This window comes from Lutra lutra, chromosome 8, assembly GCF_902655055.1.
Source record: "Lutra lutra chromosome 8, mLutLut1.2, whole genome shotgun sequence".
Taxonomy (NCBI): domain Eukaryota; kingdom Metazoa; phylum Chordata; class Mammalia; order Carnivora; family Mustelidae; genus Lutra; species Lutra lutra.
In genome coordinates this window covers 15488700-15500993 of record NC_062285.1, presented here as the reverse complement: position 1 = coordinate 15500993, position 12294 = coordinate 15488700, and the positions used below count along the sequence as shown (strand labels likewise).

Sequence of the window (12294 nt, the reverse complement as noted above, 5' to 3'; positions counted from 1 at the left end):
CTGAATATTTTAACCCATACATCTTTAGAGAATTTAAGAAGTTATGGAGTACAGTTATGGGGCTTATAATGTATGGATAATTATATAGGTGAGCTATGTTCCCATGTTTTTAAAAGTTCTTTTATAAACAAATTTGATTTAAAAAAAAATCTTTCCAGGGTTCCTGGGTGGCTCAGTTGGTTAAGCATCTGACTCCTGATTTCAGCTCAGGCCATGCATGATCTCAGGGTTGTGAGATCGAGCCCTGCATCAGGATCCACGCCAGCCAGGAGTCTGCTTGAGTTTCTTTCCCTCTGCATCTTCCCTCTGTCCCTCATCCCACTCACACACTCTCTCTCTCAAATAAAGAAATAAATCTTAAAAAAACAAAACAAAACTTTTCTAACTCTCCCTCCTTCATTTCATCATTTAGCTCTGCTACTGCTCCTTTTGTAAGCGCTGCGCCTTCTCCAAGGCCCCTTACTTAGCTCCTGTGGGTCTAGTGCTCGTGTGTGCCCTGCCCATAGGGTCTCCTGACTGGTTTCTCTGCCTGGAGTCTCTCTCCCTCCCTCAGTTACTCTATCCTCCTATTAAGTTCACTTTCCTGAAACACAGCTTCTTGATGTCATTTCTCCTCAAAAACGTTTGCGACTCCTCTTTGCTTTTCTGAGCGAGTTAAACTCTGTATTGAGACATTTAATATATTCTACAAACCAAACCCAATTTACATTCTTGGTGTTTTAAAGCATTGTTTCTCTATTTTGAGCTGATTTCCTTGGGTCACATTGGTCTGCTCTTGTCCTCTGGCTCTCTCATTTCCCTCCTTTGTCCCTCATTTTGTGATTCTCTTCCTCCCTTTACTCAAGCGTTTTCTCTCCCTTTCCCCGAGGCTTTCTAGTCCCAAGCAAAACCACTTCCACTTGTGAAGACAGTCACAGTCCCAAGGAATCATTCCTTCTCTGGATTTCTTTACGGGCAAGGAAAGAATTTCGTGTGGGAAGACTCTTGAAGTTCTTCTCGGGGTGCCGAGCGTTAAAAAAAGGTGTACAAGTTGAAGGTAGTGTAATAAGATAATGATAAATGCAGCTTCAGTGTAAATGTATTGATTGAGAAATTGTGTAATCACTTTGTAAGGGAGAAGTTGGCCTCCAACAACCCTTCCATCCCATGCAGGTGTTTACTACGGTTCGACTTCCCTCTACAACCACTGAAAAGAGTACCCACCTGTTGTTGGGCACCTTTTCAAGTTTGTTTTTCTCCTCCCAAGCTGGTGTACATTCTGCATGATGGAAAGATTCTGGAAGGCCTCTGAAACATTTTTTTAAAGTTCTAAGTCTTAGTGCATAGCCTTTCTCTGAAAGGCTGAAGGATGGTTGAACAGATAAGGCCACATGAATGCCTTCATCTACTTAAGGGAAAGGAAATTCCGAATGTTGAGTTACATTGTTTTCACTCATCCGTCTTCAGGTGTGCAGCATTTGCCAACCCAGTCCCCAGGTTGAATCTCTTAGGACACTAAAGACTTTCTGCTTCTTAAAGACAACGTGCTCTCATCTGACACATTTCTCATTTGGCTTAAACCCAACCTGCTGGCTGATGTGTCCTTTGGTCTGGCTAAACAGACTTCTTTTTTTTCTTTTTTAAGATTTTATTTATTTATTTGACAGAGAGATAGAGAGTAGGCAGAGAGGCAGGCAGAGGGAAAGGGAGAAGCAGGCTCTCCACTGAGCAGGGAGCCCAATGTGGGGCTTGATCCCAGGACCCTTGGATCATAAGCCGAGCCTAAGGAGCCACTTAACTGACTGAGTCACCCAGGTGCCCCACTAGACTTACTTCTATTTACTGTTCCCTCTGAACATGACCTCCCTTTCCCATACTTTATTGAAAACATCTTTCTGGTTTCTTTCTAAGAGAAAGAGGAGCCTGCCCTCACTCAGTCACCAAATATTTATTCCAACCTGTCAGCTAGGCACCGTGCACGATGCAGGACATAAGATGGTGAATAATATAGGCAGGGTCCCTGCCCACCTTACACAGACCGGTGGGGAAAACAGACATAAAAAAATTAGCCTCAAAGTAAACACTGCAAACTGTGGAAAGTGCTTGACTTGAAAGAGGGTACTGATGCAGAGATGAATGGGGACGGTGGGAAGTGTGCAAGGGAAAGACAGTTTGCTCATTTTAGACAGAGAGACAGGGAAGGCCTCCCTTACACAGGAGGCTGAGACCTGACAGATAGGAGGAAAATGGATTCCAGGTTGGAGGCCAAGCTTGTCCGAGATCTTGGCTGGAAGGAGCTTAACCAGTGTGGTGACAGCACTATGAGGAGGGGTGAGCGGTGTACGGTGATGGTAGGAGGGAAGCAGGGCCAGATCACATAGGTCTTACAGGCTGTGAGAAGGACGTTGGATTATAATCTCAGAACACTGGGAGTAGGGTTCCCAGATAAAATACAGAACGCCCAGTTACATCTGAATTTCAGATGAACAATAAATGGCTTTTGAGCTTAAGTACGTTCCAATTACTGCATGTGACATGCTTATACTAAAAATGTATTCATTGTTTATTTGAAATTCAAATTCAGCTTGTTGGCATCCTGTTTTCTGTTTTGTGTGCGTGTATGGTGGTGTTTTTTTTTTTTTTTTTTTTTTTGTTAAGTCTGACAACTCTAATTGAGAGGCCGCTGAAAGGTTTTCAGTAGGCAAGTGAGGGGATCCCATGTGTATTTTAAGAAGATCTCTTTGGCTGTTGTTTTTTGGAGAATGGTTTGGAGTGTAGCAAGAGTTAAATGAAGGCCGAAGTTCGAGGAGACTAGTTAGGCTACCATAGCATCCTGGAGAAGAGATAGTAGTGGTCTGGCCCTAGACCAATGCTTCCCAAACTTGCACATGCCTAGGAACCATATAGACCTCTTGTTAAAAGGAAGACTTAATTCAGAAGATCTGCGGTGGGATCTGAGATACTGCATTTCTAATTAGTTTGCAGGTGGTGCTGACCTTGCTGGTTCCTAGACCAAAGGTCATCAAACTATGGCCCATCTGGCCCATTTTTATAAAGTTTTACTGAAGCACAGCCATGTCCATTTGCTTCCATTTTATCTATGGCTGTTTGCTGGTTTCACGCTGTGATGGAATCAGTAGTTGCAACAAAGACTATACAGCCCTCAAACTCTAAAGACATTTACTGCTTGGCCTGTCCCTAAAAAAGCTCACAAAGCCCTGCCATAGACCACATTTCGCTACTGCAAAAGTCTCGATTTGGGTGATTACCATGAAGATGGAGAGAAGTGGGCAGGTTGAAAACACATTTGAGAACACTGAGTGTGGTCTACACCGGTTCATCAAGTACTCGGCTCTGATGTGAGTCCATCCAGGTCCACAGAAATGCATAATGATACGTGACCTTTACACCTAAGCTGTTGTGAACGTTGAGAACCTGCCTGACCAATGTTGATTCATCTCAGATATATTTACCCCATGCGTTGTAAGCTCAAGGGGTTCGACTCAGCACCTATTTAAGCATATATAGAAATCCATCGATGCACACACATACAGGTGACTGTAAAGATACCACAGAGTAGCACCTGGTAACCTGGAAGAATCATTTGTCTTGGAATAAAACACTAAAGCTGACTCCTGCTTATACTTCCTGCTGATTGATTTTTCTCCCTCTCCTACCTGAACTTCCCTGATCTCTATTTTCTCATGGTGGGAGGGTATCTTTGTAGTAATTCTGGGAGGGATACTGAGGCTTAGTACTATCACCCCTCCTATCACTCTGTGCTTTGTAAGAAACTACCCTTTCCCCACCCTACTCTCTGTCTCTTAAGGGAAGGGAATATCCAATACTCATGTAAGAGGGAGAGCACTTTAAAATGAAATAGAAGATGATGTTAAAGAAGTAGGAAAGAAAAATCAATTTTATATGCATCTTTTTTCTTGGCCTTCCTTTAGAATTCTTAGAATTGACAGTTTGACAAACTCTTCTGGTAATAGCCCATGGTGATTGTGTAATACTGCACAGGGTACGGTATTTCTCTTCTGTCATACACCTGTAAGGCAATGTCCTCCAGCAAAGTCCCAAAGTGACTTATTTAAAGGCCACTTCAGGGTTGTGAAAAGTTGTGAATTTCTGGAAATTGAGTATTTTAATTTTCTAGCATGTCATTTTTATTTTTATTATTTGTTTTAAGTAGGCTCCACGACCAGTGTGGTGCCCAACGTGGGGCTCAAACTCACAACCATGAGATTAAGATCTGAGCGGAGATCCAAAGTCAGACACTCATTTGTCTGAGCCACCCAGGCGCCCGAGGATGTTATTTCATGCACTGACGTAGTAATATCACATGGTGGCCTCGTGATGCATTAACATCAGCCAGTTAATTCCAATTTCTGTGGAATATAATTTACGTCTAGATAGCAATGCCCCACTTGGATGGCTATGAGGCTTTCTAAAGAGTAGAGGGAAAGAAGCTGGTTTGTATAGGTAGAGCCCTTGGGGCTCTGTCATGTTCCTAATGTTATTATACATGTTTCTGTTAAATGTCTGCTATTCCTTTACCCCATTCAGATGTTGCATCACAATAACAACCACAAATATGAGAGATTAAACTTGTGCTAGAGACTGGTTCCTGTCACTCGGAAAGCTAAAGTTGTTCAAGGATAATGCGTACTAGAGATGTCGATAGAGCTGTCGCATGGATTCACAGCAGAACTTGAATCTCGGGGTCCACAAAGGCCAGGTGCTTTAGGAAACAACGCTTCCTTCCATGGATGTACTTATGTCAGAATCCAAACAGATTTTCACTTAATTATTAAGCATTGGAAGGTCTGGAACGCCAAGTTGAAAGTGGAGGTGTTCGCCCCATGATTTAATGGATTGCATTTTTTGCATGGGAGTGAAAAAGGCATAAGGTTGGAACATATGCTCTCCAGAAGTCCTTTTTAATCCCCTCCTTAAATATTAGATATTTCAACAAACCTGTTTAAATGTCTTAGTGCAAGGCCTAGGTGCTGAGGCATAGAGGAGAGACACAAAAGCATACAAATAAAGGTTCCTTTTCTGGAGGAACGGCAAGAGAAGAAAAGGAAGAAAGCAGGAGCGCCAAGGGATTTTGTAATACGGGGTTGTCTGAAATGAGATTGGAAGGAAGGCTGGAGACCAAAGATCTGGTCGGCCTCGGGTCCTGGAAGCCTTATAAAAGGAGTGTTTTAGAAGGAAGAAATCATTAAAAGGATTCACACATCCATTTGCATGAATTAGCCAACCCCGGAGAGTGTCTGAAATGCATTGAGAGAGCTGACCTGAAATGAAGGTCACTGATTTCCCCATGACATCAGTGCAGCCCCAGCAGAGTCACATTAACAAACCTTTCCAGCCAGTGTTGAAAGATCCTCGCCTCCAATTATCTGCATCTCGCCCATGGACTGGTCGTTCTAAAAAAAGCGAAGATAATATTTCACTGTGCAAGAAAACCTTTGCGGCACATTTTCCCTGTCTGCCCAGCTCGCGGCTAGATTGTGCCTGACAAATGCGGCACAAATAGCTGGTACAGATTCCTGGTTGCCCCTGGTTACCGAGAGCCACCCGCCTGCCACGGTGCTGGAGACAAAGCATTGGGATGGCTCCCAGAGGGGAGAGACTGTGGAGAGGGCTGATAAAAGGAGTGGAGAGAAAACCAACAGACCTAATTTGAGAACACAAAAATGACGGAAGGTGCCCAAGTCTATCCTGAGGCAGATGGAATTGGGGAAGGCTGTCAAGTTCCGAGACCTCTCTGGGTGGAGGGGGCTACGGTTTGTGGGGGGGGATGGGTGGTGTATGTGGGGGTGGGCAGAAATGGGCCACGCATTTGTCCGCTGGGCCACCAAGCCCCATCCTCTGCCCCAGGAGGTAGCAATCAGGTAGTAGTTCCCAAAGAAATTAGGGGCTTCCTCTTTCCTCCTACCAATAGAGGTCCAGCCCCCCATCTGAGGTCCAGGGCAATTTTTTAAAAAATTCATTTATTTAACAGAGACAGTGCAATAGAGCACAAGCAGGGGGAGGGGCAGATGGAGAGGGAGAAGCTGGCTCCCCACTGATCAGGGAGCTCCACAAGGGGCTCGATCCAAGGACTTTGGGATTGTGACCTGAGTGTCTGAGTTAAGGCAGACGCTTAACCGACTGAGCCACCCTGTCAAGGGCAATTCTAACAGTTCACACAGATCAAGAACTATTGCACTCAGACCCTCAGGCATGAATGAAGAAGCCTCAGGAACGTTGCGTAGGCCCAGGAATATGTTTAAGAGATTTTCACGCCAGTTCTGTTAGAGGTCATGAGTATCCACTTTCATGATGGTTATATATTGTAGATCATCCTGTTCTAATTAAACTACACACACACACACACACACACACATACACACACACAAAACCAAATATGGATTGTTACCTAGTTCCTATCACAACAAAATAACATGGAGGCGGAACAGGAAACAGAGACGGGCAACTCGTGTTCTGGCCTCACTGGGGAGACACAGCAGAAGGGCTGATGCAGACACCCTACAGACCGTGGATTCACAACCAAGCCAGACCTTCCAGCAATAACCTACGGGAGAAGGTCACAGTGCTGCCCTTCATGCAGGACTCGATGAACCAGGAAACATCTCAGGTCACTGCTGTGGCTTTTTGAGCTCTGGGCTCTCCTCTCTTGACAAAAAGGCTCTGCCTCTTTCCTGGTGGTGGGGTGGGGGGCAGGTGTGGTTCATTTCCTAAGGATCAGGTGGGGCCAGGCCTTACCTGGGTAGGTAAACCAGCTACGCCCGAAGCTACAACAGGCCTTGGACTTTGCAGCGACTGAAGCAGATTTGTCCCCTTAGGAAAGTTCTTGGGTCCGTTTGAATTGGATTCTGTCACTTGGAATTGAGTCTCTATCTAGGCATAGAGCTACTTTGTCGTATAATGGGTTATCTGGGAAGATGAAAAGCAGCCAAATAACCCACAGAACAGTTTCACCAAGGAAGCAGACTTTATCTTTTTACCTTACTGCTCCAGATCGGGGGGAAAAAATGACCTTAAAATGTTTTCACTTCCCTTGGTAAAGCATTTATTCTTTGCAGCAGCGGAGTGGACAGGACGCCCACCAAGTAGGTGAGACCAAAAAATTTTCTTCTTATGGGAACTGATCTCTTATGTGTTTTCTTTTTGGGTTTTTCAATGACCTCCCAGCTTCCACACTGTGCTGTCTGATGCTTTCCAGCAGATTGTTTGGTGGGCATAATTCCTGTCATTCCACTTTGCTGTTTTCATCCTTCTCCTCAACAGGCAGAAGCCACTTTGAGATGGTGCTCTGGCCCCCTTTTATACTTAACTCTCTTTAGATCCTTGTGAGAACCATTTACAGTTAGTAGAGCAAGGAGTTAACCTTGAAACTGCCTTGCAAGATGGCGGCAGAAGGTCTGTGGTAGAACATGAGAATGGAAGGCTGGGTTTCTCATCTCTTTCCAGGCCCAGCTGCATTTTTACCTTGGGGATCATGAGCTGCCCTAATTCCTTTCTACGAATCCACCATTTTAGCTGAAAGTAATCTAAAATTGATTTATGTACTACTCGTAAACAAAAGAACCTCAACTAAGATACCATGCTAACTTATAGGACAAGTCGGTATTTGCAAATTTTGATAAATATTACTAGTGACAAATTACTTGTGACACATCGCATCACTATTGATGTCCTACACTGTCCTGCACTGAGACCCCAGGAGTTCCTGGCACAGAACCTGCTGTATTACCCTCCACGTCTTAACTCATGGTTGTTCACATCACCTGTCTCCATCTTTCTTCACATGGGTAATTCATGTTCTTTCATCAAGACTCAGTTCAGGCATCATCTCTTCTGGGAAGCTTTCCTAGAGTCCCCTGGACTTTATATGTGTCACAATAACACTCTATACAGATCTGCATATTGATAGACCATATCCAACTGGAGTTTATTTTTGTGAATGTAGCAGTTGCCAATAGAATGGAAACTCCTTCAGCATAACAGCCTTACTGTCATCCTAATTGTTCCCTCTGTTGCTGGCACATGGTGGCGTCCAGTGTTTATGGAATCATACTAAAGCATCTAAGCACATGCGTTAGCTATATTTTTAACACTTTTTTTCCTGCCCACTTAGACAACAAGTGTTCTCGGACAGCACTTGGTTTCTATTCCTTTAAGTTCTTCTCCAGCTGTCCAGAAGCCTGAAGGACCTTATTCCTCTATGGGACTCAGAGAAAAATGACAACTATAAACAAACACATGAGAAAATATCTGTAAAGCTCAACTGAGAAGGACTTAAATAAAGCTGCCTTGAGTAACTTGGAAGATGGGATGACTGAAATAATGTAGACCTTCCTCTGTTACGTCTGATTTCCATCCAAATGATATTTCTTTATTCTCACATTCTTATTATCTCAGTTCCCTATCTCCTCAATATTTTTAAAAACCTACATGCCCATATCCATGTGAATTCTGAACACAAGAAATATGAAAAGATGATTTATTAAGATATCTTAATAACAGGAATTCATTTAATGATTAGTAAAAGATACATTTTAAAGCCAAACTAGTGTTTTAGCCAGGAAAAAAACATACAGGTTAGCATGTACTGTTTCACTCATTTGAAAGTACATGTGTACTTTGCATCTCCTGAATTTGGTGTGTCTAATTTTGCAAACATGATATGACTTTATTCGAAGACAAAATGGCTTTCTGCTTAATGACAATGATTTATTACTCCATTGTGATTGGTATTCTACTCCACCCGGTCTCCAGGAGGGGTATGGGCTAGCTAAGAGGAATCTCCACCCAACAAAGAAAGGTTATTTTTCTGTATAAGAAATAAAGGGGGGGGGGCCTGGGTGGCTCAGTGGGTTAAAGCCTCTGCCTTCGGCTCAGGTCATGATCCCAGGGTCCTGGGATGGAGCCCTGCATCGGGCTCTCTGCTCAGCGGGGAGCCTGCTTCTCTCTCTCTCTCTCTGCCTGCCTCTCTGCCTGCTTGTGATCTCTGTCCGTCAAATGAATAAATAAAATCTTAAAAAAAAAAAAAAAGAAATAAAGGGGAGCTGGGTTAGAAGAGGCCACAATGATGTGAAGAATCTATAGGCTGAAGAAAACAAAGAAGAAGAAAAAGAAAAAGAGTGAGAGAGTGAAAGAAAAGAAAAAGAGAACAGGAAGAAGAAAATAGACGTTTATTTTAATTTAGTTATAGAGGACCCCAGGAAGGAGGAAACACAGTTTGAAAACAGATTGAGTGACTTCTCTTTACATGAACTCTGAAAACTTGGAAGCAGGATATCCTTCTGTTTTGAATCTTGGTATGGGCTGTTGTTTTGGTTGAAGTTGTGTTTTTAAATTATGGATCAGAAGGACAAACAAGTGGAGCCTCTGGAAACATCTGAGTGTTTCAGTAAAATCTGACTTCAGTAAAATCTGTGTTTTAAAATGTGGATATCCCAGTGGTTGACTCTTTCTTGGAAGACCATTTTCTCCATACAATTTTTCCCTCCTAAATACCCAGGGAAGATTTATAATTATAACTTGAAAAACAACAAAAACAACTGAAAATAGTTGTTCAACAGTAATGAAATCTTAAACCAGCTCTCATGAACTGGTTTTAGGATTACCAGGGGAAGGGGTGGTGAACAGGAAGGACCAAGGGAGAGAACTGGCAACAGATAGCATACCAGAGAAACCTCTAGAACCCACACTACTTTTTAGTATTAAACTTGGATCTATCTTCTTTCCCACCCAATTGTACTCTGGGTCCAAAAACTTCTGCTATCTTGTATCACTTCTCAGCTCAAAACATTTCTGAAGATGCCCATGCTTGCAAAATAGTGTCTGATTCCCCCCGGACTCCCACCCTCGCCCCACCTCAGAGCCAGGCTAGAGGCCCCTGCATATCACAAACACCAAAACACAAAGACATTTGCTTTTTTTCTTTTTGATCTTATAAGGGAGTTTCTGGAAAGTTCTGTAACTGTTAAACTAATAAGAATTATGCAACAGGGACATGTGTGCTGAACTGGGCCTTGCCCTCTACCCCCTTATAGGGTCAAGTTTGTGGAGGGTGGGGAGAGGATGGTGGTGGAGAAAAGCACAGCCTTATCTTGGGAAACCAGAAAAAGAAGGGCTGACATGTTTTCAGGTTGGTGACTCTAAACCACCCAAATCAGGTGTCTCCTCAGATAACCATGTTCCCACCATGTTCCCTCCTGCCTCTCTACTCAGAAGGTACCATCTTGGAGGCACCTGAATCAGGAAAAAGAGGCACAAGGGAGAAAAGCCTAGCCTCCCCAAGTCCCTGAAGAGCTTAAGTGGGTCAGTCTCATGCCGGTTTTAGGCAGGCTCAGTCACCACCCAGAAGCTGGTCCTGGGCCCAGCTTATGCCCTGCCCTGCCCAGCAGACACACCATTCTGCTCAGGCTTGCAGGCTGCAGGGATGAGTACAGCTCCTTTAGTCTCTAGCTCAGGGGATCTGAGTAGATACATGAGCCTGGCCATGGACAAAGCTATAAAGCTTCAAAACCTTAAACATTTAGAAATAATGGTATGTGCCTCTGCATTCATATTAGAGGCAAGGCTGACTTTGAGAACCATTTACTGAACATTTACTAAGCGCCAGGCACTATGCAAAACACATCACGTACATGAATCCTAGTGAAATCCCATGAGGTACCATACAGCAGCTATTCTCCTTGGTATTTACCCAAGGAGTTGAATATTTATGTCCACACAAAAACTTGCACTTGAATGTTTATAGCAGTTTTATTCATAATTCCTAAGACTTGGAAGCAGCAGAGATGTCCTTCAGTACGCTGACAGGATAAATAAACTGTGGTACATTCAGACAATGGAATATCATTCCGTACTAAAAAGAAATGAGCTATCAAGCCATGAAAAGACATGGAAGATGGTTAAATGCATCTGGCTAAGTGAAGATGCCAATCTGATGAGGGTATATACTCTAGGATTCCAACCATAAGACATTCTGGGAAAGGCAAAACTATGGAGATAGTAAAAGAGGCTGGTCAGGGTGGGGGGAATGAGTAGGTGGACCACAGGTGATTTTTAGAATAGTATAAATACTCTAGGATACTATAATGATAGATGCATGTCATTACACATTTTTCCAAACACAGAGTTATGGGGTGTCATTGTAGGTTCATCAGTTGTAACCTATGTAACTCTCTGGTGTAGGATGTTGATGGAGGGGAGGCTGTAGGTGCGTGGGGCCAGGAGGTGCATGGGAACTCTCTATACTTTCCCCTCAACCTTGATGTGAACCTAAAACTGCTCTTAAAAATAAAGTCTATTTACTATGGTGAGTGCTGTGAAGTGTGTAAACCTGGCGATTCATAGACCTGTACCCCTGGGGCTAATAATACATTATATGTTTATAAAAAATAAAATAATAAAATAAAAATAAAGTCCATTTAAAAAAAATCCTATGGGGTAACAGGCACTGTTATCATCCCAATGCAAGTAACTTTGCTAAGTTACAGTGCCCAAGTCCACACAGCTGGAAAGTGAGGGGGCTGAAAACAGGATAACCCTCTGTCTTGCTCCAAAACCTCCACCTAACCAATACGTTCTACAGCTTTTCTCTTGGGTCTGATCAGAATCTACCTTTCTGTCTGACTCTGCACTAGACTTCCTCTCCCCGCCAAGGTGCTTGTAATATGCACAGGAGTCCCCTGCACAGACTGTGATCCTGCCTGGGGTGGGACCTGAGAGTCTGCCTTTCTCGTGAGCTCCCAGGTGACAGGGAGGGGACAGGTCCACAGGCCATGCTCTGAGTGGTTGGGGTCTACGTTCCATCTGCTGGCTAACTCCAGCACACACCCTCATTTTATCATCGTACGTCTTATGGATGTGCCCTCCACCCAGAAGGTCTTTCTGCCACATCCCTGCTTGTCAACATCATAACTTCCCTAAATGTACAAATTAAAAATCGACTCTCACTGTAAGTCATCACCTGATCCTCATCCCACCACCTCATCCCATCAGCCAGAATTGATTTCTCCTGCCGAGGTGTTTCCTTTGCATTAAGCACATATTCTTACCATCCTTGTTACACTATTCCTCTTCACTCATTTTCTATGCATCTGTTCACATCTGCTCTTCTAAAAGCAACTTGAAAAATAGAGACTTTAGATCTTTCATCTTTGTAGGCTCCTTAGCCCTGAGCAGGTGCCTTGCATGCAGAAAGGAACCATGATGTGTTCCCCTTTTCTGTAAAGTGGGGACAATAACACCTACTTGTTTGGATTGTTGTGAGCTTTAAGTTCAATG

General features: G+C 43.5%; 1 protein-coding gene across 1 annotated transcript in view; it reads right to left on the bottom strand.

Moving 5' to 3' along the window:
• PRTFDC1 (phosphoribosyl transferase domain containing 1) overlaps positions 1–12294 on the bottom strand; it is a 90844-nt gene that overhangs the window by 12404 nt on the left and 66146 nt on the right. The window contains exon 4 of the mRNA XM_047739967.1: positions 5349–5414. Coding sequence (XP_047595923.1) covers positions 5349–5414 — 66 coding nt within the window. The remainder of the gene's footprint in view (positions 1–5348; positions 5415–12294) is intronic.